The sequence below is a fragment of the Astyanax mexicanus genome, chromosome 5 (genome assembly GCF_023375975.1).
Source record: "Astyanax mexicanus isolate ESR-SI-001 chromosome 5, AstMex3_surface, whole genome shotgun sequence".
Taxonomy (NCBI): Eukaryota; Metazoa; Chordata; class Actinopteri; order Characiformes; family Acestrorhamphidae; genus Astyanax; species Astyanax mexicanus.
Window position 1 is genome coordinate 46,640,056 of NC_064412.1, and position 27,958 is coordinate 46,668,013.

The 27,958-nt window shown below is 46.0% G+C and overlaps 1 protein-coding gene and 1 long non-coding RNA gene across 5 annotated transcripts in view; one reads left to right on the forward strand and one right to left on the reverse strand.

The window, feature by feature from the left end:
* Positions 1–2,421: 2,421 nt before the first annotated feature.
* si:ch211-201h21.5 (nuc_hydro_CeIAG domain-containing protein) lies at positions 2,422–27,553 on the reverse strand. 3 transcript variants are annotated; one of them, XM_022685335.2, is made up of 6 exons: positions 27,441–27,552; positions 26,291–26,474; positions 9,259–9,423; positions 4,962–5,073; positions 4,756–4,892; positions 2,422–2,996 (listed from the first exon to the last, which is right to left on the reverse strand). In XM_022685335.2, the coding sequence occupies exons 2-6, from the start codon at positions 26,471–26,473 to the stop codon at positions 2,640–2,642; spliced, it is 954 nt and encodes a 317-aa protein (XP_022541056.2). In that variant the 5' UTR covers position 26,474; positions 27,441–27,552; the 3' UTR covers positions 2,422–2,639. The 3 variants fall into 3 exon arrangements, with proteins under 3 accessions (XP_022541056.2, XP_022541055.2, XP_049335525.1); XM_022685334.2 differs by having other exon boundaries at positions 9,238–9,423; positions 27,441–27,549; XM_049479568.1 differs by lacking the exon at positions 9,259–9,423 and having other exon boundaries at positions 27,441–27,553.
* LOC125802226 (uncharacterized) overlaps positions 23,634–27,958 on the forward strand; it is a 28,304-nt gene continuing 23,979 nt past the window's right edge. Inside the window, exon 1 of one of the 2 annotated variants that reach the window (XR_007439240.1) lies at positions 23,634–23,750. This is a non-coding gene — a long non-coding RNA (uncharacterized LOC125802226). Of the gene's footprint in view, positions 23,751–25,876; positions 25,935–27,958 lie in introns of those variants that run through there. The other variant, XR_007439242.1, reaches the window with a different exon arrangement.

Sequence of the window (27,958 nt, forward strand, 5' to 3'; positions counted from 1 at the left end):
CATGACTACGTCAATAATCAGAAAACTACTGAAATCTGTAGTGTATGTAAATGAACTCGAACTGTAAATCAAGTGTTTATTGAGGGGTTACGGAATTACTGTGATTAGATCAGTGCACAGCAAATAATGAACAATCATCATCAACATCCAATCAGAACTGACCCACCTGTCAATTATTAATTATAATTAGTACTCATATACTTAGACATACAGTGGTTTGCAAAGGTATTTATACCCCTTAAACTTTTCCATTTATAGTCACATTACAAATACATACAAGTATATTTCATCGGAATTTAATGTAAAGGCCAACACAAAGTGGTATACATTTATGAAGAGGAAAGGAAACTATGCATGATTCAAACATTTTTTTTTACAAATAAAAAACTGAAAAGTGCGATGTGCAAAAGTATTCACCCCCCGAGTAAATACTTTGTGGAACCACCTTTTGCTGCAATTACAGCTGCAAGTCTTTCAAGGCATCTAGCAAAAAGTTTAGTCAGATTAGATAGAGAGTTTTCAAATCTTGCCACAAGTTCTCGATTGGGTTTAGGTATGGCTTTGGCTGGGCCGTTCTAACACATTAATATGGTTTGTTTTAAACCATTCCATTGTAGCCCTGGCTTTATGCTTAAGGTCGTTGTTCTGTGTAAGGTGAACCTTCGCCCCTGTCTCAAGTCTTTTGCTCCAGCAGGTTTTCTTCCAGGATTGACCTGTATTTGGCTCCTTCCATCCTTCCAACATCTCTGACCAGCTTCACTGTCCCTGCTGAAGAGAAGCAGCCCTCGAGCATGATGCTGCCACCACCATGTTTCACAGTGGGGATGTTGTGTTCAGAGTGATGTGCAGTGTTAATTTCTTCGCCACACATAGCAGTTTGCATTTTGGCCAAAAGTTACATTTTGGTCTCATCTGACCAAAAAGCACCTTGTGGCAACATGGCTTCTGGCAAACTGCAAACAGGACTTTTTATGGTTTTATGTAGAGTTGGAACGATCGATCGGTAGTGTATCGGTATCGGCCGATTTTCAGCCAAAATATTCCTCTGATTTTAGCCGATCTGATTCAGGAGTTTAGGGTTAATCAGAGCTGTGTGTGGATGGCCGGAGAAACTGTTCGCTCACAGAAAGCTGCAGTTCCTCATCCAACCACTAGTCGGAGCTGCAGCAGCAGCATGAGCCCCACTCTCTCTTCACTCAGTCACAGAGCTACAGCCCAGCCACGGGCTACAGGCAAAGCACAGTCAGTCTGGAGCGTTTTTACAGTTTCTGCAGTTCATATGTAGGACTAATGCGCCTCACAGTGAAAAGAAAAAGGTTTTAACCACAATAACAGAATAATACCGCTCTCTACAGCAGCCAACCTCAGGAGCAGTCGCAGAGCTGGGTTAGCTCACAGAGCTCAGCAGCATCAGCCACGAAGCTAGTTAGCTCTAAAGCTAATAACAGCAGGGGACTATGTTTTTATATGCATAAGTTTGCGCTCCTCCACTCCGTATTGGTTTATACTGGACGTGCTGAGGAAGCCGCAGTTCCGCTCAGATAAAATTAAAGGCACGGTGCAGTTTGCGAGCTGCTCACCTCAGAATGTTTACAACTGCGCGGTTTAGTGAACACGGCTGCAGGTAAGACTGTATAAGGCTACTGAAAACGATTAAAGTCTATTGGAGGTTATTGAAAGGGTTATTTCGTAAAATAAAAAAAAGTCTTATTCTGTGTGGTACTGTTTATTAACATCATTAAAATAATCAATAAAATATAAAAAAATTGGAGTATTATAAATATTAACACATAACATATCTCTCCTGAAAAGCTTTTATTTTGGTCAGTAACACTCTTGTGTTTATTTACCATCAGTGTCAATTACCAGTGTTTGCTTAGGTGTGGATGTAATTAGGGGAATCTGTACCAGTTTTGTCACTAATCAAAAACACTGATCGGTCCATCTCTAGTTTTATGGTCTTTCTTTTCGCCACTCTTCCATAAAGACTACATTTGTGCAGTGCACGACTAATAGTTTTCCTGTTGACAGATTCTCCCACCTAAGGTTTGGATCTCCTCTTGGCTGCATCTCTGTTCAGTGCTCTCCTTGTTGAGCCTGGACGGCCTTGTTTTGGTAGGTTTACAGTTGTGCCATACTCTTTCCATTCCTGGATAATGGATTAAACAGTGCTCCATGAGATATTCAAAGCTTTTTATAACCTAAACCTGCTTTAAATTTCTCCACCAACATATTCCTGAGCTGTCTAGTGTGTTCTTTGATGCTGTTAACTCCCCAAAAACTAACCTCGGAGGCTGTCACGGAGCAGCTGTATTTGTACTGAGATTAGATTACACACAGGTGGACTTTTTTTTTGTCATTAGCAGTCATTAGGCAACTTCTAAATGCAATTGGTTGCACTCAGAAAAAAGGGCTAAATACTTTTGCACACCACACTTTTCAGTTTTTTATTTGTAAGAAATGCTTTGAATCATGCAACATTTTCTTCATAGTTGTATACCAATTTGTGTTGGTCTTCCAAATTAAATTCCAATGAAATATATTTGTTCGTGGCTGTAATGTGATAAAATACAAGTTTTCTGGTTCTGGGATCAGACGAGATCAGAATGGTTCTCTGGGTCCAGATGAGGAGGATGATGTCATGGCTGCTGTAGTGACCTCATCAGCATGGATTTAAACCTGCTGAGGTCACAGCTCGTCATCACAGACACACGGTGGCTCTTCTTCAGCTTGTTGGTTGGGTCCAGGGCCATGAACCCCCGACCCAGTTCTCCCAGTAACTCCACACGGACTGCATACTCCTGCTGCCCAGTGACCACACTGCCATCCACACACGCTGCCATCGCGTACGCATCGTAAGGAACGAACCCTGGGCCAAAGAATGCCTCCTTCATCCCCACGCCCGCATCCCGAGAGAATGCCCAGCACCGGGACGTGACCCGCTTCATAAACCGGGCTGGAGCCGAGTCCTGACCCACTAGCTCATCAAAAAACTCCTGCACAGATCAATACAGAAAAACACAGATCAAACACCAATACAGAAAACACAGATCAAACACCAATACTGAAAAACACAGATCAAACACCAATACTGAAAAACACAGATCAAACACCAATACTGAAAAACACAGATCAAACACCAATACTGAAAAACACAGATCAAACACCAATACTGAAAAACACAGATCAAACACCAATACTGAAAAACCCAGATCAAACACCAATACTGAAAAACACAGATCAAACACCAATACAGGAAAACACAGATCAAACACCAATACAGGAAAACACAGATCAAACATCAATACAGAAAAACACAGATCAAACATCAATACAGGAAAACACAGATCAAACATCAATACAGGAAAACACAGATCAAACACCAATACAGGAAACACAGATCAAACAATAATACTGAAAAACACAGATCAAACACCAATACAGGAAAACACAGATCAAACATCAATACAGAAAAACACAGATCAAACACCAATACTGAAAAACCCAGATCAAACACCAATACAGGAAAACAGATCAAACACCAATACTGAAAAACACAGATCAAACACCAATACAGGAAAACACAGATCAAACACCAATACAGGAAAACACAGATCAAACAATAATACTGAAAAACACAGATCAAACACCAATACAGGAAAACACAGATCAAACAATAATACTGAAAAACCCAGATCAAACACCAATACTGAAAAACCCAGATCAAACACCAATACAGGAAAACACAGATCAAACAATAATACAGCAAAACACAGATCAAACACCAATACAGCAAAACACAGATCAAACACCAATACAGGAAAACACAGATCAAACATCAATACAGAAAAACACAGATCAAACACCAATACAGGAAAACACAGATCAAACACCAATACAGGAAAACACAGATCAAACATCAATACAGAAAAACACAGATCAAACACCAATACAGGAAAACACAGATCAAACACCAATACAGAAAACACAGATCAAACACCAATACTGAAAAACACAGATCAAACACCAATACAGGAAAACACAGATCAAACATCAATACAGGAAAACACAGATCAAACACCAATACTGAAAAACACAGATCAAACACCAATACTGAAAAACACAGATCAAACACCAATACTGAAAAACACAGATCAAACACCAATACAGCAAAACACAGATCAAACATCAATACAGGAAAACACAGATCAAACACCAATACAGGAAACACAGATCAAACACCAATACAGGAAAACACAGATCAAACACCAATACAGGAAAACACAGATCAAACATCAATACTGAAAAACACAGATCAAACACCAATACTGAAAAACACAGATCAAACACCAATACTGAAAAACACAGATCAAACACCAATACTGAAAAGCCCAGATCAAACACCAATACTGAAAAACCCAGATCAAACACCAATACAGGAAAACACAGATCAAACACCAATACAGGAAAACACAGATCAAACATCAATACAGATCAAACACCAATACTGAAAAACACAGATAAATACAAATCAAACACATATCATACACATTAATGGTCAGGTTGTATAAAATAACATCTCTATAAATCGGTTGTTTTTCCACTATTATACATTGTAAGCAGTTTGAGCATCTTTATTAAAGTATTGTATTTATAACCTCCAAACAAATCTTCTCTTAGAGATAATCTGGATGTTATTGTTGTTTACATCATCACTGCTATTTTAAATGAAGAAATCAGAGGTGTAGTTTTTACCCAGGTGAGTTTGTTCCTGCAGGTGAACTCCCAGGTGGCGATACTGGTGGGACACTGGTATTCCTCCAGTACGATGTAGGCGGACTCCGGGTCCATGATGAAGTTAAACTCGGCACTTGGTGTCACATTTCCCTTACCTGCACAAACAAACTGCAGTCAGGCATGTCCGGATAATTACGACAACTCTGCTTCCGATAGTTTCCTACCTTCCATATTTCCCCCCATGATGTACAGATTCTTTAGTTTCTGCGGGAAAGTCGGGTCTAACCGGACAGCCAGCGCCAGATTAGTGAGCGGGCCGAGCGCCACCAACGACACCTTTAATACCAACACAGGTAATGCAGAGGGTTATTTACCAGGGGACAAAACAACGCCCGCACAGAATATTTACCAAAATCTGATTACTGGTTTGGTAATCTGATTACAGTAAACATTTAGATTACAGTTAATCATCAGATTATAAATAATAATCAGATTACAGTAAATAATCAGATTATAGAGCTGGGAGAGGGAGGAAGAGTGCAGGACTGCGAGGGAGGGGTAGAGCTGATAGAGGAAGAGTGAGAGGGAGGAAGAGGGAGGGGTAGAGCTGATAGAGGAAGAGTGAGAGGGAGGCTTAGAAATGGTAGAAGTAGAGTGACACCATTATAATCATTTTATTATGAGAAATGTAATCATTTTATGCATGTTCATTTCACTAGATGTGATCATTTGTATGCATGGTTATTTTATTATATGTGCTTAATCACACTTATTATTCACAGGGGTAATTCACTTATTATTAGTCATATTAGTTTGTTTGCAGAGTTACTCTTAGGTTAGTCTGACATTTAGTGTACATGCTGACTAGCAGAGAAATCTTGTCTGATAACGATTTTGTGTAAACACCAGGATGTGAACGTGAAGAGGTTGTGCTGACATTTAGACGAGAAGCAACTCTGTCTTAGGATAGAGGGGATTTTTGAAGGATGCAGTTGCAGGCGGAAACCCTATGCCCATGTATGGTTCATGTTTTCAGAATAAGGCTGAGCAGGGATAAATAACCCCCTCTGAGAAACTGTTAGTCTTAGAGCACCTTCAGAGCATGATGATTTTATGACTGATTGTATTCTCAATATTTTGCATTATTAAAAACTTGTTACTCATCTGACACGACTCAGAACTTTATATTTTTCTTTATTAATTGTCACAGGTATTTCCACCACAAGAGTGAGAGGAGAATGAAGAGTGAGTGGGAGGTAGAGTGAGAGGAGGAGGAAGAGTGAGATGGGAGGAAGAGTGAGTGGGAGGAAGAGTGAGTGGATGAGGAAAAGTGAGCGGGAGGAAGAGTGAGATGGGAGGAAAAGTGAGGTTTGGAATGGTAGAGGAAGAGTGAGAAGGAGGGGTAGAGAAGGTAGAGGCTGCGTCCAGAAACCCCAAAAGTGTCTCCTTTTTCCTACCGATCCTCCTCCCCTCCTCCGTGACCCGGAAACTGATTTTGTGACGCCATCTTGCCGTCTGTCCGAATACCGTAGGAGACGAAAGAAGCCGCTTAAAATTCTCCTGTAGTAGGCTTCCATTGGAGGATACATCAGTGTATCCTACTCCGGAACACTTTTAAGGATTTTCCAATGACATCACTGCATCCACGCCCACAGAGCACGCGAAAAGCAGTGCGAGGAGCAGGCAACGCCCAAATATACGTCATAAACATATTAATTAACTAGGTTCCTTATCTAATTATACAGCCAGTAAAGCACTAATATATGCTTTTGTTTAGATAAGCTGTATGCTCAGTAAAACTTTATTAATGATCCCATATTTGTAACATGATCACTGGCCAGAGAAATGCGGCCAAAATGCCTGGGAGTAAGCAGGATTTTATTGGAATATCTGAATATTTAGCTGTGTGACAGTAATGTTCCATTGATGCTGTTTCATCTAATATTTTTTCACTTCAACATGTATGCAAAATATAATATGTATTATTATATTTATTATTTATTAAGATTTGTTATTTGTTTTATTACATTCAATGAAATCATATTTTACTATTAAAATAATTTAATATTTACATATGCAACCTTCATCAATGGCTAATCAGGCTGCACTTTGAAGCTTGATCTCTAGAATTTGGAATTGTGTTTATTGATCTCTCGTTTTTATTTTTGTATGTGGAGCTTTATTCAGAAGCTGTGATTGGCTGGGCAGTATCCGGCATGTGCTAAAAGTGAGCGTTGTGATTGGCTCAGTTCATCAGTAGTCAACATCCTATCTAAAAGGGATCAGCTGTCCCATTTCCCCAATTACAGCTCCTTCCCTCCATTGCTCCTCCTCCTCTCCTCTCCTCGATTCCTCCACCTTCTTCCGGGGTAGGAGAGGAGGAGTAGGAAAGGAGGAGTAGGAGAGGAGGAGTAGCAAAAGTTTCTGGATGCAGCCAGAGTGAGAGGAGGAGGAAGAGTGAAAGAGAGGGGTAGAGAAGGTAGAGTGAGAGGAGGAGGAAGAGTGAGAGGGAGGGGTAGCAATGCTGGAGGTAGAGGGAGAGGGGGGAAGGGTGAGTGGGAGGTAAAGTGAGAGAAGGCGGAAGAGTGAGAGGGAGGGGTAGAGCTGATAGAGGAAGAGTGAGAGGAGGAGGAAGAGTGAGAGGGAGGGGTAGAGATGGTAGAGGAAGAGTGAGAGGGATGAGGAAGAGTGAGGGGGAAGATAGGGATCCTCTATCAGGTATAGAGTGAGAGGAAGAGGAAGAGTGAGACGGAAAGGTAGCAATGCTGGAGGTAGAGGAAGAGGGGGGAAGAGTGAGTGGGAGGTAAAGTGAGAGAAGGCGGAAGAGTGAGAGGGAGGGGTAGGGATGGTAGAGGTAGAGTGAGAAGAGGACAGAGAGGGAGGGGTAGAGCTCATAGAAGAAAAGTGAGAGGAGGAGGAAGAGTGAGTGGGAGGGGTAGAGATGGAAGAGGAAGAGTGAGTTGGAGGTAAAGTAAGAGAAAGCGGAAGAGTGAGAGGGAGGGGTAGGGATGGTAGAGGTAGAGTGAGAAGAGGACAAAGAGTGAGAGGGAGGGGTAGAGCTCATAGAAGAAAAGTGAGAGGAGGAGGAAGAGTGAGTGGGAGGTAGAGTGAGGGGAGGAGGAAGAGGGAGAGGGAGGGGTAGAGATGGTAGAGGAAGAGTGAGAGGGAAGAGGAAGAGTGAGATGGGAGGAAGAGTGAGAGGGGGTAGAGTGAGAGGAGGAGGAAGAGTGAGAGGGAGGGGTAGAGATCAGTGACGTGCAGACGCTATGGCCCAATGTGCTTGGGCAACTGCCCTTTTGCCGTCCTTGGCTGATATTGCCCTTCCGAGGGAGGGGAAAAAATAGTATAGGCAAATATGATTTCATATTTCAACAATGTTCTTTATAGTTCGTAAGTTTCGTAAAACAAAGTTTTCAGAGTCAATCATTCAGATTCAGACACGTCGAGAAAGAGGCAAAAGGGAGGGGAGCGGGAGTAGCGGGGACACGCAGCACGGTTCACTAAAAAAAAAAAGGCGAAGCACACGACTGGGTGGCACTTCAGCCGACTAGCAGAGACCCAAGAGGAGTTTGAAGATGCCGTGGGAGTAGAGCGACTGCCCTGAAGGTGAGCTTGAAATGTAGCCTTCACATTATTACAAGACATGATCACAATCAACTTCTCTAAAATCCGATGTCGTGGAGTTGAGGACGTTTAGTGATCCTAAATAATCTGACAGCACCTACTGTGCCACGTTTAGGTAGCAAAAAAACCCCGACAGCCAGCTAGCTTGCAGTCAACGTTTTAGATGGCTCAGGTTTTGTGGGAGGCTAACCAAACTAAGTTACATGCAGCTGATAACATTTCATTTTATCAAGCAAGATGAACGACTTTTTTTTTGTGCCCTTTCTTCAGGTTAGAGCAACTGCCCTTCAAGATTCCTGTGCACGTCCCTGGTAGAGATGGTAGAGGAAGAGTGAGAGGGATGAGGAAGTGTGAGAGGGGAGGAAGAGTGAGATGGAAGGAAGAGTGAGAGGGGAGGAAGAGTGTGAAAGGCAGGGGTAGCGATGGTAGAGGTAGAGTGAGAGGAAGAGGAAGAGTGAGTTGGAGGTAAAGTGAGAGAAGGAGGAAGAGTGAGAGGGAGGGGTAGCGATGGTAGAGGTAGAGTGAGAGGAAGAGGAAGAGTGAGTTGGAGGTAAAGTGAGAGAAGGAGGAAGAGTGAGAGGGAGGGGTAGCGATGGTAGGGGTAGAGTGAGAGGAGGAGAAAGAGTGAGAGGGAGGGGAAGAGGAGATAGTAGAGGTAAAGTGAGAGGAGGAGAAAGAGTGAGAGGGAGGGGAAGAGGAGATAGTAGAGGTAGAGTGAGAGGAGGAGAAAGAGTGAGAGTGAGGGGAAGAGGAGATAATAGAGGTAGAGTGAGAGGAGGAGAAGGAGTCAGAGGGAGGTAGCCTAGTTTGCAAAATTGTGTTTTAGCAATTAGAAAAAACTGTAATCAGACTACAGTAAGTAATCAGATTGCTGACCTGTCCCGAGTGTTCATTCACCAGTCTGATTAGTGCGTTAACGGCGTGCTCCTCCTGGACCTGATCTTTCCAGATGTCCAAGTCCCTGTGCTCCAGTATGTCCCCGAGTCCATCCGTCCCAAAATGATCCTGAAATGGTTTTACAGCTCCGACCAGCGGCCCAGCTGAACCTCGGAAAACTGGGATCTAAACACACAAACTTTGCATTTACATTTTACTGAATATCTACCTACAAACTTCACACCTACTGTCCCCCATTTTACTAAACTTTACTCATTGTAACTTTTTTCATATAGTCCTTCACTTTACTTCTCCATCACATTATTCACAGATATGCCAAAAGTCACAGGACAGCAGTGGGTAAACTAAGCTAAGCTAATGGCTAACTCCAGCCGGCCAGCGGTGCCATCCATCCACCTCTCCAACGTCTGCTCCCTGGAGAATAACCTAGACTATCTCCGGCTCCAGCGGACAACCCAGAGCGAGTTCAGGGACTGCTGTGTGTTCGTTTTCACGGACTCCATCCCGGACTCCGCCATTGACCTGAGCGGCATGCTATGCTTCCGCGCGGACCGCGATGCCGACCTCTCCGGTAAGATCTGAGGGGGCCTGTGTGTTTACATCAAAACAGCATGGTGTAAAAACTGCTCGCCGCTGGTGGAGTTTGCTATAGTCATGCCATTCTACCTGCCCAGAGAGTTAAGCAATGTGTACATAATAGCAGTGTATGTAGCACCCAGTGCTAAAGCTGACAATGCTCTGCACGAGCTGTACACTGCTATCTCTAAACTCAAGAATTCACACCCCAAAGGACTGTTTATTGTTGCTGGTGATTTCAATCACAGTAACCTGAAGGTTCTGCTGCTCAGTTTTCACCAGCATGTGGATTTTCCAACGCGTGAGCTAACGTTTTGGATCTTGTTTACACTAACATTCCCGGTGCGTACAGAGCAGCGCCGCGCCACCACTACGGCTACTCGGACCACATCTCTGTGATGCTCATCCCAGCATGCAGACAGCTTATCAGACGTGCCAAATCAGAAAAGAAGCAAGTGACAACCTGGCCTCCAAGAGCCATCTCTGCTCTTCAGGACTGAGCACACTGACTGGGACATGTTCAGAGAAGCTGCTACTTCTGATGACTCCATCAACCTGGAGGAGCAAGTGCATTGATGATGTTTCTGTCTCCAAAGCCATCACAACTCGCCCCAAGCAGAAGCCGTGGATGACTGCAGAGGTGTGCGTGCTGCTGAGAACCCGAGACAAGGCCTTTAAGTCAGGGGACAAGGCTGGCCTCAGAACAGCTAGAGCCAAGCTCTCCCGATCATCAGAGAGGCAAAGCGCACCTACGCAAAGAAAATCCACGCCCACTTCCAGGACACTGCTGACACTCGGCGCGTGTGGCAGAGCATCCGGACCATCACCAACTACAAGACACCTCCACCTGCTTGTAACAGTAATGCCTCTCTTCCAGATGCACTGAACTCCTTCTACACAAGGTTCGAAGCACAGAACTACACGACAGCAAGGAAGACCATACCTCCTCCAAACGACCAGGTACTGTGTCTGTCCTGTCCAGAGTCAACCCACAGAAAGCTCCTGGACCAGACAGCATACCTGGCAGAGTGCTCAGACAATGTGCAGACCAACTCACGGATGTTCCCAGTGACATTTTCAACATTTCTCTGAGCACTGCGGTCGTGCCAACATGTTTCAAGACGACCACCATCGCCCCTGTGCCAAAGAAGTCTCGAGTGTCCTGCCTCAATGACTACCGTCCCATTGCACTTACTCCCATCATCATAAAGTGCTTTGAGAAGCTGGTCATGGGGCACGTCAAAAACCAGCTCCCCTCCTCACTGGACCCCCTACAGTTTGCGTATCGTCCAAACCGACAATGCCATCTCTACTGCGCTCCACCTGGCTCTCACCCACCTGGACAACAAAGACTGCTATGTTTGAATGCTCTTCATCAACTTCAGTTCAGCATTCAACACCATCATCCCTCAGCATCTGATCAGAAAACTGAGCTTGCTGGGCTTGAACTCCTCTCTCTGTAACTGGGTTTTGGACTTCCTGACTGAGAGACCACAATCAGCACCACTATACTGAGCACCGGCGCCCCCCAGGGCTGTGTGCTCAGTCCACTGCTGTTCATTCTGCTGACCCATGACTGTACTGTGAAGTACAGCTCAATCCACATAATCAAGTTCGCTGATGACACAACTGTAGGTGCAGTGGCTGTCGGACTGGTGTAGAACCAACAACTTATCTCTTAACGTGGATAAAACCAAAGAGATGGTTGTTGACTTCAGGAGTGCTCCAGGTGTCCACCACCCTCTAAACATCAACGGCTCTGCAGTGAAAATTGTTAAGTTCCTTGGTGTTCACATTGCAGAGAACCTCACCTGGTCCCTCAACACATTATGAGAGTTGGTCTGATAGTGGGGGGAGGTGAATTATGGGAGTTGTAGTAGGGGCTGATAGTGGGTGCAGGTGAATTATGGGAGTTTTTAGTGAGGGCTGATAGTGGGTGCAGGTGAATTATGGGAGTTGTAGTAGGGGCTGATAGTGGGTGCAGGTGAATTATGGGAGTTTGAGTGAGGGCTGATAGTGGGTGCAGGTGAATTATGGGAGTTGTATTAAGGGCTGATAGTGGGTGCAGGTGAATTATGGGAGTTGGAGTGAGGTCTGATAGTGGGTGCATGTGAATTATGGGAGTTGTAGTAAGGGCTGATAGTGGGTGCAGGTGAATTATGGGAGTTGGAGTGAAGTCTGATAGTGGGTGCAGGTGAATAATGGGAGTTGTAGTAAGGGCAGATAGTGGGTGCAGGTGAATTATGGGAGTTGGAGTAAGGGCTGATAGTGGGTGCAGGTGAATTATGGGAGTTGGAGTGAGGTCTGATAGTGGGTGCAGGTGAATTATGGAAGTTGGAGTGAGGTCTAATAGTGGATGCAGGTGAATAATGGAAGTTGTAGTAAGGGCTGATAGTGGGTGCAGGTAAATTATGGGAGTTGGAGTGAGGGCTGATAGTGGGTGCAGGTGAATTATGGGAGTTGGAGAGAGGGCTGATAGGGGGTGCATGTGAATTATGGGAGTGGTAGTAAGGGCAGATAGTGGATGCAGGTGAATTATGGGAGTTGGAGTAAGGGCTGATAGTGGGTGCAGGTGAATTATGGGAGTTGGAGTGAGGTCTGATAGTGGGTGCAGGTGAATTATGGAAGTTAGAGTGAGGTCTGATAGTGGGTGCAGGTGAATAATGGGAGTTGTAGTAAGGGCAGATAGTGGGTGCAGGTGAATTATGGGAGTTGGAGTGAGGGCTGATAGTGGGTGCAGGTGAATTATGGGAGTTGGAGAGAGGGCTGATAGTGGGTGCAGGTGAATTATGGGAGTTGGAGTGAGGTCTAATAGTGGATGCAGGTGAATAATGGGAGTTGTAGTAAGGGCTGATAGTGGGTGCAGGTGAATTATGGAAGTTGGAGTGAAGGCTGATAGTGGGTGCAGGTAAATTATGGGAGTTGGAGTGAAGGCTGATAGTGGGTGCAGGTAAATTATGGGAGTTGGAGTGAGGGCTGATAGTGGGTGCAGGTGAATTATGGGAGTTGGAGAGAGGGCTGATAGTGGGTGCAGGTGAATTATGGGAGTTGGAGTGAGGGCTGATAGTGGATGCAGGTGAATTATGGGAGTTGGAGTAAGGGCTGATAGTGGGTGCAGGTGAATTATGGAAGTTGGAGTGAGGTCTGATAGTGGGTGCAGGTGAATAATGGGAGTGAGTTGTAGTAAGGGCAGATAGTGGGTGCAGGTGAATTATGGGAGTTGTAGTAGGGGCTGATAGTGGGTGCAGGTGAATTATGGGAGTTGGAGAGAGGGCTGATAGTGGGTGCAGGTGAATTATGGGAGTTGGAGTGAGGGCTGATAGTGGATGCAGGTGAATTATGGGAGTTGGAGTAAGGGCTGATAGTGGGTGCAGGTGAATTATGGAAGTTGGAGTGAGGTCTGATAGTGGGTGCAGGTGAATAATGGGAGTTGTAGTAAGGGCAGATAGTGGGTGCAGGTGAATTATGGGAGTTGTAGTAGGGGCTGATAGTGGGTGCAGGTGAATTATGGGAGTTTGAGTGAGGGCTGATAGTGGGTGCAGGTGAATTATGGGAGTTGTATTAAGGGCTGATAGTGGGTGCAGGTGAATTATGGGAGTTGTAGTGAGGTCTGATAGTGGGTGCAGGTGAATTATGGGAGTTGGAGTGAGGTCTGATAGTGGGTGCAGGTGAATTATGAAAGTTGGAGTGAGGTCTGATAGTGGGTGCAGGTGAATAATGGGAGTTGTAGTAAGGGCAGATAGTGGGTGCAGGTGAATTATGGGAGTTGGAGTGAGGGCTGATAGTGGGTGCAGGTGAATTATGGGAGTTATAGTAAGGGCTGATAGTGGGTGCAGGTGAATTATGGAAGTTGGAGTGAGGGCTGATAGTGGATGCAGGTGAATTATGGGAGTTGGAGTAAGGGCTGATAGTGGGTGCAGGTGAATTATGGGAGTTGGAGAGAGGGCTGATAGTGGGTGCAGGTGAATTATGGGAGTTGGAGTGAGGGCTGATAGTGGATGCAGGTGAATTATGGGAGTTGGAGTAAGGGCTGATAGTGGGTGCAGGTGAATTATGGGAGTTGGAGTAAGGGCTGATAGTGGGTGCAGGTGAATTATGGAAGTTGGAGTGAGGTCTGATAGTGGGTGCAGGTGAATAATGGGAGTTGTAGTAAGGGCAGATAGTGGGTGCAGGTGAATTATGGGAGTTGTAGTAGGGGCTGATAGTGGGTGCAGGTGAATTATGGGAGTTTGAGTGAGGGCTGATAGTGGGTGCAGGTGAATTATGGGAGTTGTATTAAGGGCTGATAGTGGGTGCAGGTGAATTATGGGAGTTGTAGTGAGGTCTGATAGTGGGTGCAGGTGAATTATGGGAGTTGGAGTGAGGTCTGATAGTGGATGCATGTGAATTATGGGAGTTGTAGTAAGGGCTGATAGTGGGTGCAGGTGAATTATGGGAGTTGGAGTGAAGTCTGATAGTGGGTGCAGGTGAATAATGGGAGTTATAGTAAGGGCAGATAGTGGGTGCAGGTGAATTATGGGAGTTGGAGTAAGGGCTGATAGTGGGTGCAGGTGAATTATGGGAGTTGGAGTGAGGTCTGATAGTGGGTGCAGGTGAATAATGGGAGTTGTAGTAAGGGCAGATAGTGGGTGCAGGTGAATTATGGGAGTTGTAGTAGGGGCTGATAGTGGGTGCAGGTGAATTATGGGAGTTTGAGTGAGGGCTGATAGTGGGTGCAGGTGAATTATGGGAGTTGTATTAAGGGCTGATAGTGGGTGCAGGTGAATTATGGGAGTTGTAGTGAGGTCTGATAGTGGGTGCAGGTGAATTATGGGAGTTGGAGTGAGGTCTGATAGTGGGTGCAGGTGAATTATGAAAGTTGGAGTGAGGTCTGATAGTGGGTGCAGGTGAATAATGGGAGTTGCAGTAAGGGCAGATAGTGGGTGCAGGTGAATTATGGGAGTTGGAGTGAGGGCTGATAGTGGGTGCAGGTGAATTATGGGAGTTGTAGTAAGGGCTGATAGTGGGTGCAGGTGAATTATGGAAGTTGGAGTGAAGGCTGATAGTGGGTGCAGGTGAATTATGGGAGTTGGAGAGAGGGCTGATAGTGGGTGCAGGTGAATTATGGGAGTTGGAGTGAGGGCTGATAGTGGATGCAGGTGAATTATGGGAGTTGGAGTAAGGGCTGATAGTGGGTGCAGGTGAATTATGGGAGTTGGAGTAAGGGCTGATAGTGGGTGCAGGTGAATTATGGAAGTTGGAGTGAGGTCTGATAGTGGGTGCAGGTGAATAATGGGAGTTGTAGTAAGGGCAGATAGTGGGTGCAGGTGAATTATGGGAGTTGGAGTGAGGTCTGATAGTGGGTGCAGGTGAATTATGGAAGTTGGAGTGAGGTCTGATAGTGGGTGCAGGTGAATAATGGGAGTTGTAGTAAGGGCAGATAGTGGGTGCAGGTGAATTATGGGAGTTGGAGTGAGGTCTGATAGTGGGTGCAGGTGAATAATGGGAGTTGTAGTAAGGGCAGATAGTGGGTGCAGGTGAATTATGGGAGTTGGAGTGAGGGCTGATAGTGGGTGCAGGTGAATTATGGGAGTTGTAGTAAGGGCTGATAGTGGGTGCAGGTGAATTATGGAAGTTGGAGTGAAGGCTGATAGTGGGTGCAGGTGAATTATGGGAGTTGTAGTAGGGGCTGATAGTGGGTGCAGGTGAATTATGGGAGTTTGAGTGAGGGCTGATAGTGGGTGCAGGTGAATTATGGGAGTTGTATTAAGGGCTGAAAGTGGGTGCAGGTGAATTATGGGAGTTGTAGTGAGGTCTGATAGTGGGTGCAGGTGAATTATGGGAGTTGGAGTGAGGTCTGATAGTGGGTGCATGTGAATTATGGGAGTTGTAGTAAGGGCTGATAGTGGGTGCAGGTGAATTATGGGAGTTGGAGTGAAGTCTGATAGTGGGTGCAGGTGAATAATGGGAGTTGTAGTGAGGGCAGATAGTGGGTGCAGGTGAATTATGGGAGTTGGAGTAAGGGCTGATAGTGGGTGCAGGTGAATTATGGGAGTTGGAGTGAGGTCTGATAGTGGATGCAGGTGAATTATGGAAGTTGGAGTGAGGTCTAATAGTTGGTGCAGGTGAATAATGGGAGTTGTAGTAAGGGCTGATAGTGGGTGCAGGTGAATTATGGAAGTTGGAGTGAAGGCTGATAGTGGGTGCAGGTAAATTATGGGAGTTGGAGTGAGGGCTGATAGTGGGTGCAGGTGAATTATGGGAGTTGGAGAGAGGGCTGATAGGGGGTGCATGTGAATTATGGGAGTTGTAGTAAGGGCAGATAGTGGATGCAGGTGAATTATGGGAGTTGGAGTAAGGGCTGATAGTGGGTGCAGGTGAATTATGGGAGTTGGAGTGAGGTCTGATAGTGGGTGCAGGTGAATAATGGGAGTTGTAGTAAGGGCAGATAGTGGGTGCAGGTGAATTATGGGAGTTGGAGTGAGGTCTGATAGTGGGTGCAGGTGAATTATGGAAGTTGGAGTGAGGTCTGATAGTGGGTGCAGGTGAATAATGGGAGTTGTAGTAAGGGCAGATAGTGGGTGCAGGTGAATTATGGGAGTTGGAGTGAGGTCTGATAGTGGGTGCAGGTGAATAATGGGAGTTGTAGTAAGGGCAGATAGTGGGTGCAGGTGAATTATGGGAGTTGGAGTGAGGGCTGATAGTGGGTGCAGGTGAATTATGGGAGTTGTAGTAAGGGCTGATAGTGGGTGCAGGTGAATTATGGAAGTTGGAGTGAAGGCTGATAGTGGGTGCAGGTGAATTATGGGAGTTGTAGTAGGGGCTGATAGTGGGTGCAGGTGAATTATGGGAGTTTGAGTGAGGGCTGATAGTGGGTGCAGGTGAATTATGGGAGTTGTATTAAGGGCTGAAAGTGGGTGCAGGTGAATTATGGGAGTTGTAGTGAGGTCTGATAGTGGGTGCAGGTGAATTATGGGAGTTGGAGTGAGGTCTGATAGTGGGTGCATGTGAATTATGGGAGTTGTAGTAAGGGCTGATAGTGGGTGCAGGTGAATTATGGGAGTTGGAGTGAAGTCTGATAGTGGGTGCAGGTGAATAATGGGAGTTGTAGTAAGGGCAGATAGTGGGTGCAGGTGAATTATGGGAGTTGGAGTAAGGGCTGATAGTGGGTGCAGGTGAATTATGGGAGTTGGAGTGAGGTCTGATAGTGGATGCAGGTGAATTATGGAAGTTGGAGTGAGGTCTAATAGTTGATGCAGGTGAATAATGGGAGTTGTAGTAAGGGCTGATAGTGGGTGCAGGTGAATTATGGAAGTTGGAGTGAAGGCTGATAGTGGGTGCAGGTAAATTATGGGAGTTGGAGTGAGGGCTGATAGTGGGTGCAGGTGAATTATGGGAGTTGGAGAGAGGGCTGATAGGGGGTGCATGTGAATTATGGGAGTTGTAGTAAGGGCAGATAGTGGATGCAGGTGAATTATGGGAGTTGGAGTAAGGGCTGATAGTGGGTGCAGGTGAATTATGGGAGTTGGAGTGAGGTCTGATAGTGGGTGCAGGTGAATAATGGGAGTTGTAGTAAGGGCAGATAGTGGGTGCAGGTGAATTATGGGAGTTGGAGTGAGGTCTGATAGTGGGTGCAGGTGAATTATGGAAGTTGGAGTGAGGTCTGATAGTGGGTGCAGGTGAATAATGGGAGTTGTAGTAAGGGCAGATAGTGGGTGCAGGTGAATTATGGGAGTTGGAGTGAGGTCTGATAGTGGGTGCAGGTGAATAATGGGAGTTGTAGTAAGGGCAGATAGTGGGTGCAGGTGAATTATGGGAGTTGGAGTGAGGGCTGATAGTGGGTGCAGGTGAATTATGGGAGTTGTAGTAAGGGCTGATTGTGGGTGCAGGTGAATTATGGAAGTTGGAGTGAAGGCTGATAGTGGGTGCAGGTGAATTATGGGAGTTGGAGAGAGGGCTGATAGTGGGTGCAGGTGAATTATGGGAGTTGGAGTGAGGGCTGATAGTGGATGCAGGTGAATTATGGGAGTTGGAGTAAGGGCTGATAGTGGGTGCAGGTGAATTATGGGAGTTGGAGTGAGGTCTGATAGTGGGTGCAGGTGAATAATGGGAGTTGTAGTAAGGGCAGATAGTGGGTGCAGGTGAATTATGGGAGTTGTAGTAGGGGCTGATAGTGGGTGCAGGTGAATTATGGGAGTTTGAGTGAGGGCTGATAGTGGGTGCAGGTGAATTATGGGAGTTGTATTAAGGGCTGATAGTGGGTGCAGGTGAATTATGGGAGTTGTAGTGAGGTCTGATAGTGGGTGCAGGTGAATTATGGGAGTTGGAGTGAGGTCTGATAGTGGGTGCATGTGAATTATGGGAGTTGTAGTAAGGGCTGATAGTGGGTGCAGGTGAATTATGGGAGTTGGAGTGAAGTCTGATAGTGGGTGCAGGTGAATAATGGGAGTTGTAGTAAGGGCAGATAGTGGGTGCAGGTGAATTATGGGAGTTGGAGTAAGGGCTGATAGTGGGTGCAGGTGAATTATGGGAGTTGGAGTGAGGTCTGATAGTGGATGCAGGTGAATTATGGAAGTTGGAGTGAGGTCTAATAGTTGGTGCAGGTGAATAATGGGAGTTGTAGTAAGGGCTGATAGTGGGTGCAGGTGAATTATGAAAGTTGGAGTGAAGGCTGATAGTGGGTGCAGGTAAATTATGGGAGTTGGAGTGAGGGCTGATAGTGGGTGCAGGTGAATTATGGGAGTTGGAGAGAGGGCTGATAGGGGGTGCATGTGAATTATGGGAGTTGTAGTAAGGGCAGATAGTGGATGCAGGTGAATTATGGGAGTTGGAGTAAGGGCTGATAGTGGGTGCAGGTGAATTATGGGAGTTGGAGTGAGGTCTGATAGTGGGTGCAGGTGAATTATGGAAGTTGGAGTGAGGTCTGATAGTGGGTGCAGGTGAATAATGGGAGTTGTAGTAAGGGCAGATAGTGGGTGCAGGTGAATTATGGGAGTTGGAGTGAGGTCTGATAGTGGGTGCAGGTGAATTATGGAAGTTGGAGTGAGGTCTGATAGTGGGTGCAGGTGAATAATGGGAGTTGTAGTAAGGGCAGATAGTGGGTGCAGGTGAATTATGGGAGTTGGAGTGAGGTCTGATAGTGGGTGCAGGTGAATTATGGAAGTTGGAGTGAGGTCTAATAGTGGATGCAGGTGAATTATGGGAGTTGTATTAAGGGCTGATAGTGGGTGCAGGTGAATTATGGGAGTTGTAGTGAGGTCTGATAGTGGGTGCAGGTGAATTATGGGAGTTGGAGTGAGGTCTGATAGTGGGTGCATGTGAATTATGGGAGTTGTAGTAAGGGCTGATAGTGGGTGCAGGTGAATTATGGGAGTTGGAGTGAAGTCTGATAGTGGGTGCAGGTGAATAATGGGAGTTGTAGTAAGGGCAGATAGTGGGTGCAGGTGAATTATGGGAGTTGGAGTAAGGGCTGATAGTGGGTGCAGGTGAATTATGGGAGTTGGAGTGAGGTCTGATAGTGGATGCAGGTGAATTATGGAAGTTGGAGTGAGGTCTAATAGTTGGTGCAGGTGAATAATGGGAGTTGTAGTAAGGGCTGATAGTGGGTGCAGGTGAATTATGGAAGTTGGAGTGAAGGCTGATAGTGGGTGCAGGTAAATTATGGGAGTTGGAGTGAGGGCTGATAGTGGGTGCAGGTGAATTATGGGAGTTGGAGAGAGGGCTGATAGGGGGTGCATGTGAATTATGGGAGTTGTAGTAAGGGCAGATAGTGGATGCAGGTGAATTATGGGAGTTGGAGTAAGGGCTGATAGTGGGTGCAGGTGAATTATGGGAGTTGGAGTGAGGTCTGATAGTGGGTGCAGGTGAATTATGGAAGTTGGAGTGAGGTCTGATAGTGGGTGCAGGTGAATAATGGGAGTTGTAGTAAGGGCAGATAGTGGGTGCAGGTGAATTATGGGAGTTGGAGTGAGGTCTGATAGTGGGTGCAGGTGAATTATGGAAGTTGGAGTGAGGTCTGATAGTGGGTGCAGGTGAATAATGGGAGTTGTAGTAAGGGCAGATAGTGGGTGCAGGTGAATTATGGGAGTTGGAGTGAGGTCTGATAGTGGGTGCAGGTGAATTATGGAAGTTGGAGTGAGGTCTTATAGTGGATGCAGGTGAATTATGGGAGTTGTATTAAGGGCTGATAGTGGGTGCAGGTGAATTATGGGAGTTGTAGTGAGGTCTGATAGTGGGTGCAGGTGAATTATGGGAGTTGGAGTGAGGTCTGATAGTGGGTGCATGTGAATTATGGGAGTTGTAGTAAGGGCTGATAGTGGGTGCAGGTGAATTATGGGAGTTGGAGTGAAGTCTGATAGTGGGTGCAGGTGAATAATGGGAGTTGTAGTAAGGGCAGATAGTGGGTGCAGGTGAATTATGGGAGTTGGAGTAAGGGCTGATAGTGGGTGCAGGTGAATTATGGGAGTTGGAGTGAGGTCTGATAGTGGATGCAGGTGAATTATGGAAGTTGGAGTGAGGTCTAATAGTTGGTGCAGGTGAATAATGGGAGTTGTAGTAAGGGCTGATAGTGGCTGCAGGTGAATTATGGAAGTTGGAGTGAAGGCTGATAGTGGGTGCAGGTAAATTATGGGAGTTGGAGTGAGGGCTGATAGTGGGTGCAGGTGAATTATGGGAGTTGGAGAGAGGGCTGATAGGGGGTGCATGTGAATTATGGGAGTTGTAGTAAGGGCAGATAGTGGATGCAGGTGAATTATGGGAGTTGGAGTAAGGGCTGATAGTGGGTGCAGGTGAATTATGGGAGTTGGAGTGAGGTCTGATAGTGGGTGCAGGTGAATTATGGAAGTTGGAGTGAGGTCTGATAGTGGGTGCAGGTGAATAATGGGAGTTGTAGTAAGGGCAGATAGTGGGTGCAGGTGAATTATGGGAGTTGGAGTGAGGTCTGATAGTGGGTGCAGGTGAATTATGGAAGTTGGAGTGAGGTCTGATAGTGGGTGCAGGTGAATAATGGGAGTTGTAGTAAGGGCAGATAGTGGGTGCAGGTGAATTATGGGAGTTGGAGTGGGGTCTGATAGTGGGTGCAGGTGAATAATGGGAGTTGTAGTAAGGGCAGATAGTGGGTGCAGGTGAATTATGGGAGTTGGAGTGAGGGCTGATAGTGGGTGCAGGTGAATTATGGGAGTTGTAGTAAGGGCTGATAGTGGGTGCAGGTGAATTATGGAAGTTGGAGTGAAGGCTGATAGTGGGTGCAGGTGAATTATGGGAGTTGGAGAGAGGGCTGATAGTGGGTGCAGGTGAATTATGGGAGTTGGAGTGAGGGCTGATAGTGGATGCAGGTGAATTATGGGAGTTGGAGTAAGGGCTGATAGTGGGTGCAGGTGAATTATGGGAGTTGGAGTAAGGGCTGATAGTGGGTGCAGGTGAATTATGGGAGTTGGAGTGAAGTCTGATAGTGGGTGCAGGTGAATAATGGGAGTTGTAGTAAGGGCAGATAGTGGGTGCAGGTGAATTATGGGAGTTGGAGTAAGGGCTGATAGTGGGTGCAGGTGAATTATGGGAGTTGTAGTGAGGTCTGATAGTGGGTGCAGGTGAATTATGGGAGTTGGAGTGAGGTCTGATAGTGGGTGCATGTGAATTATGGGAGTTGTAGTAAGGGCTGATAGTGGGTGCAGGTGAATTATGGGAGTTGGAGTGAAGTCTGATAGTGGGTGCAGGTGAATAATGGGAGTTGGAGTGAGGTCTGATAGTGGGTGCATGTGAATTATGGGAGTTGTAGTAAGGGCTGATAGTGGGTGCAGGTGAATTATGGGAGTTGGAGTGAAGTCTGATAGTGGGTGCAGGTGAATAATGGGAGTTGTAGTAAGGGCAGATAGTGGGTGCAGGTGAATTATGGGAGTTGGAGTAAGGGCTGATAGTGGGTGCAGGTGAATTATGGGAGTTGGAGTGAGGTCTGATAGTGGATGCAGGTGAATTATGGAAGTTGGAGTGAGGTCTAATAGTTGGTGCAGGTGAATAATGGGAGTTGTAGTAAGGGCTGATAGTGGGTGCAGGTGAATTATGGAAGTTGGAGTGAAGGCTGATAGTGGGTGCAGGTAAATTATGGGAGTTGGAGTGAGGGCTGATAGTGGGTGCAGGTGAATTATGGGAGTTGGAGAGAGGCTGATAGGGGGTGCATGTGAATTATGGGAGTTGTAGTAAGGGCAGATAGTGGATGCAGGTGAATTATGGGAGTTGGAGTAAGGGCTGATAGTGGGTGCAGGTGAATTGTGGGAGTTGGAGTGAGGTCTGATATTGGGTGCAGGTGAATTATGGAAGTTGGAGTGAGGTCTGATAGTGGGTGCAGGTGAATAATGGGAGTTGTAGTAAGGGCAGATAGTGGGTGTAGGTGAATTATGGGAGTTGGAGTGAGGTCTGATAGTGGGTGCAGGTGAATTATGGAAGTTGGAGTGAGGTCTGATAGTGGGTGCAGGTGAATAATGGGAGTTGTAGTAAGGGCAGATAGTGGGTGCAGGTGAATTATGGGAGTTGGAGTGAGGTCTGATAGTGGGTGCAGGTGAATAATGGGAGTTGTAGTAAGGGCAGATAGTGGGTGCAGGTGAATTATGGGAGTTGGAGTGAGGGCTGATAGTGGGTGCAGGTGAATTATGGGAGTTGTAGTAAGGGCTGATAGTGGGTGCAGGTGAATTATGGAAGTTGGAGTGAAGGCTGATAGTGGGTGCAGGTGAATTATGGGAGTTGGAGAGAGGGCTGATAGTGGGTGCAGGTGAATTATGGGAGTTGGAGTGAGGGCTGATAGTGGATGCAGGTGAATTATGGGAGTTGGAGTAAGGGCTGATAGTGGGTGCAGGTGAATTATGGGAGTTGGAGTAAGGGCTGATAGTGGGTGCAGGTGAATTATGGAAGTTGGAGTGAGGTCTGATAGTGGGTGCAGGTGAATAATGGGAGTTGTAGTAAGGGCAGATAGTGGGTGCAGGTGAATTATGGGAGTTGTAGTAGGGGCTGATAGTGGGTACAGGTGAATTATGGGAGTTTGAGTGAGGGCTGATAGTGGGTGCAGGTGAATTATGGGAGTTGTATTAAGGGCTGATAGTGGGTGCAGGTGAATTATGGGAGTTGTAGTGAGGTCTGATAGTGGGTGCAGGTGAATTATGGGAGTTGGAGTGAGGTCTGATAGTGGGTGCATGTGAATTGTGGGAGTTGTAGTAAGGGCTGATAGTGGGTGCAGGTGAATTATGGGAGTTGGAGTGAAGTCTGATAGTGGGTGCAGGTGAATAATGGGAGTTGTAGTAAGGGCAGATAGTGGGTGCAGGTGAATTATGGGAGTTGGAGTAAGGGCTGATAGTGGGTGCAGGTGAATTATGGGAGTTGGAGTGAGGTCTGATAGTGGATGCAGGTGAATTATGGAAGTTGGAGTGAGGTCTAATAGTTGGTGCAGGTGAATAATGGGAGTTGGAGTGAGGGCTGATAGTGGGTGCAGGTGAATTATGGGAGTTGGAGAGAGGGCTGAATAGGGGGTGCATGTGAATTATGGGAGTTGTAGTAAGGGCAGATAGTGGATGCAGGTGAATTATGGGAGTTGGAGTAAGGGCTGATAGTGGGTGCAGGTGAATTATGGGAGTTGGGGTGAGGTCTGATAGTGGGTGCAGGTGAATTATGGAAGTTGGAGTGAGGTCTGATAGTGGGTGCAGGTGAATAATGGGAGTTGTAGTAAGGGCAGATAGTGGGTGCAGGTGAATTATGGGAGTTGGAGTGAGGTCTGATAGTGGGTGCAGGTGAATTATGGGAGTTGGAGTGAGGTCTGATAGTGGGTGCAGGTGAATTATGGGAGTTGGAGTAAGGGCTGATAGTGGGTGCAGGTGAATTATGGGAGTTGGAGTAAGGGCTGATAGTGGGTGCAGGTGAATTATGGACGTTGGAGTGAGGGCTGATAGTGGGTGCAGGTGAATTATGGGAGTTGGAGTGAGGGCTGATAGTGGGTGCAGGTGAATTATGGGAGTTGGAGTAAGGGCTGATAGTGGGTGCAGGTGAATTATGGGAGTTGGAGTAAGGGCTGATAGTGGGTGCAGGTGAATTATGGGAGTTGGAGTGAGGGCTGAAAGTGGGTGCAGGTGAATTATGGGAGTTGGAGTAAGGGCTGATAGTGGGTGCAGGTGAATTATGGGAGTTGGAGTGAGGGCTGATAGTGGGTGCAGGTGAATTATGGGAGTTGGAGTAAGGGCTGATAGTGGATGCAGGTGAATTATGGGAGTTGGAGTAAGGGCTGATAGTGGGTGCAGGTGAATTGTGGGAGTTGGAGTGAAGGCTGATAGTGGGTGCAGGTAAATTATGGGAGTTGGAGTGAGGGCTGATAGTGGGTGCAGGTGAATTATGGGAGTTGGAGAGAGGCTGATAGGGGGTGCATGTGAATTATGGGAGTTGTAGTAAGGGCAGATAGTGGATGCAGGTGAATTATGGGAGTTGGAGTAAGGGCTGATAGTGGGTGCAGGTGAATTGTGGGAGTTGGAGTGAGGTCTGATATTGGGTGCAGGTGAATTATGGAAGTTGGAGTGAGGTCTGATAGTGGGTGCAGGTGAATAATGGGAGTTGTAGTAAGGGCAGATAGTGGGTGTAGGTGAATTATGGGAGTTGGAGTGAGGTCTGATAGTGGGTGCAGGTGAATTATGGAAGTTGGAGTGAGGTCTGATAGTGGGTGCAGGTGAATAATGGGAGTTGTAGTAAGGGCAGATAGTGGGTGCAGGTGAATTATGGGAGTTGGAGTGAGGTCTGATAGTGGGTGCAGGTGAATAATGGGAGTTGTAGTAAGGGCAGATAGTGGGTGCAGGTGAATTATGGGAGTTGGAGTGAGGGCTGATAGTGGGTGCAGGTGAATTATGGGAGTTGTAGTAAGGGCTGATAGTGGGTGCAGGTGAATTATGGAAGTTGGAGTGAAGGCTGATAGTGGGTGCAGGTGAATTATGGGAGTTGGAGAGAGGGCTGATAGTGGGTGCAGGTGAATTATGGGAGTTGGAGTGAGGGCTGATAGTGGATGCAGGTGAATTATGGGAGTTGGAGTAAGGGCTGATAGTGGGTGCAGGTGAATTATGGGAGTTGGAGTAAGGGCTGATAGTGGGTGCAGGTGAATTATGGAAGTTGGAGTGAGGTCTGATAGTGGGTGCAGGTGAATAATGGGAGTTGTAGTAAGGGCAGATAGTGGGTGCAGGTGAATTATGGGAGTTGTAGTAGGGGCTGATAGTGGGTACAGGTGAATTATGGGAGTTTGAGTGAGGGCTGATAGTGGGTGCAGGTGAATTATGGGAGTTGTATTAAGGGCTGATAGTGGGTGCAGGTGAATTATGGGAGTTGTAGTGAGGTCTGATAGTGGGTGCAGGTGAATTATGGGAGTTGGAGTGAGGTCTGATAGTGGGTGCATGTGAATTGTGGGAGTTGTAGTAAGGGCTGATAGTGGGTGCAGGTGAATTATGGGAGTTGGAGTGAAGTCTGATAGTGGGTGCAGGTGAATAATGGGAGTTGTAGTAAGGGCAGATAGTGGGTGCAGGTGAATTATGGGAGTTGGAGTAAGGGCTGATAGTGGGTGCAGGTGAATTATGGGAGTTGGAGTGAGGTCTGATAGTGGATGCAGGTGAATTATGGAAGTTGGAGTGAGGTCTAATAGTTGGTGCAGGTGAATAATGGGAGTTGGAGTGAGGGCTGATAGTGGGTGCAGGTGAATTATGGGAGTTGGAGAGAGGGCTGAATAGGGGGTGCATGTGAATTATGGGAGTTGTAGTAAGGGCAGATAGTGGATGCAGGTGAATTATGGGAGTTGGAGTAAGGGCTGATAGTGGGTGCAGGTGAATTATGGGAGTTGGGGTGAGGTCTGATAGTGGGTGCAGGTGAATTATGGAAGTTGGAGTGAGGTCTGATAGTGGGTGCAGGTGAATAATGGGAGTTGTAGTAAGGGCAGATAGTGGGTGCAGGTGAATTATGGGAGTTGGAGTGAGGTCTGATAGTGGGTGCAGGTGAATTATGGGAGTTGGAGTAAGGGCTGATAGTGGGTGCAGGTGAATTATGGGAGTTGGAGTAAGGGCTGATAGTGGGTGCAGGTGAATTATGGACGTTGGAGTGAGGGCTGATAGTGGGTGCAGGTGAATTATGGGAGTTGGAGTGAGGGCTGATAGTGGGTGCAGGTGAATTATGGGAGTTGGAGTAAGGGCTGATAGTGGGTGCAGGTGAATTATGGGAGTTGGAGTAAGGGCTGATAGTGGGTGCAGGTGAATTATGGGAGTTGGAGTGAGGGCTGAAAGTGGGTGCAGGTGAATTATGGGAGTTGGAGTAAGGGCTGATAGTGGGTGCAGGTGAATTATGGGAGTTGGAGTGAGGGCTGATAGTGGGTGCAGGTGAATTATGGGAGTTGGAGTAAGGGCTGATAGTGGGTGCAGGTGAATTATGGGAGTTGGAGTAAGGGCTGATAGTGGGTGCAGGTGAATAATAGAAGTTGGACCTGAGTGCGCTGGCAGACGGTCAAAACCCGCAGAACATTCTGACAGACGTTCTCCACATCAGTATTCCCGAAGCAGCAGGTGAGGCCCAGGACTCTCACGCTGGGGGCAGCCAGTGCCAGCATTATCGCCTGGGCATCATCGATACCGCAGTCTGTATCAATAATCATCAACTTCTCCCCCATCCTGCAGAGACACAGCAACCATTACCAACCGGACTCCACAAGAGTGAAAAGAATATTATTAATTACTGAACTTTCAGCAGCACTAAGTCTTCAGTCACTTAAAATAATATAGAGTTAAGGTGATGTCACAGATGATGTTAAAGGTTACTTTATTAAAGGGGCAGTATTAGACCAAGATATTTTTATGAAAATAGTTAAAATAATCATTGAAATGCTTAAAAACTGTTATTTAACCACTAATCATAAATCTGAACCAGGCAGATACATATTAAAAACCTGAGCATATGTTTTCAGTTATTATGCTAGTGAAAAAAGTGAAAATATATATTTTGAATTAATCAGGCAGAGTTGCAGACATGTAAAAAAGCACCACATCGAAGAAAACTGTGTAAATGTATAAGAAGTTGTTAAAAGTGAGAATAATATTCCTCTGTATGTGTAATAATGTGTTCATTTATAGTAAATGTTGGTAAATGTATTATTTATTGTTATAGTGTTTTACAGGACTGAACCAGTGTTTATTAATATATGACTTTATTATATAAAATATACAAAATATAAAATATATTATACCAGTGTTTTAAACAGAACCGTTACCGGTAAAAGAACCGTGTCATAACCTCTGTAATTACCTGAATTTAACAGTTTATTAGAGTTTAGTACAGTTTAATATAGTTAAGTGGAGTTCAATAGAGTTTAATAAAGATTAATAGAGTTTAGTTGAGCATAATATAGTTTAATGGGGTTTAATGGAGCTGAAGTAAGTTAAACAGTCCAGCTGCAGGACCGTCCGGACCTCCACTCCTGCACCCGGTTTTTATTTACCAACCAGAGCTGTATAAAGAGTAACACTCAGATACACACTTTACACCGTGTTTATAATCTATTCTGGGTTCTGAGCGCGGACTCAGTTCTGTTAGAGATCGGTCGGATCAGTGAGCGGGTTATCTGGACCTGTTCTACTCACTCTCATGCAGCTGCTGCAGTGGTTCTGGGTGGACTCGGTTCCCGAGATCTGAGCAGAACCGCCAGGCTGCGCGGTTTATTTTCCAGGAAACCCCGCTGGGGGCGCTGTTTCTGCACCTGCTGCCTAGAACATAAAACAAGAGTTTCCCTTTAGATTCCCCTTAACCTTCCCTCACAGATCAGAGTGCCACAGAAACACCGCCAGAAGTGTGATCTAAAGGCTTTATTAAGAGAAAGCAACATCTAAAATTACCCTTTAGTGTCTAGTTTCGCCTCAGTATCTCCTTAAGTGTTGCAAAAAGGCCCAATTCCATTTCACCACTTAGCCCTACAGCTAATAGTGAAAAGAAAAAAAAAAAAGCTTGGCCAGCCTTTTCTTGATGAACCACATAATAATGTCAAAACTAAAATCAAAATGCAATAGTAATGTTTTTATTTATTTTTCCTTGCAATAGGCTACATGTCTGACAGAATTAACATTAAAACATAAAATGGAAATATCAGTAGCAATAAAGTCAA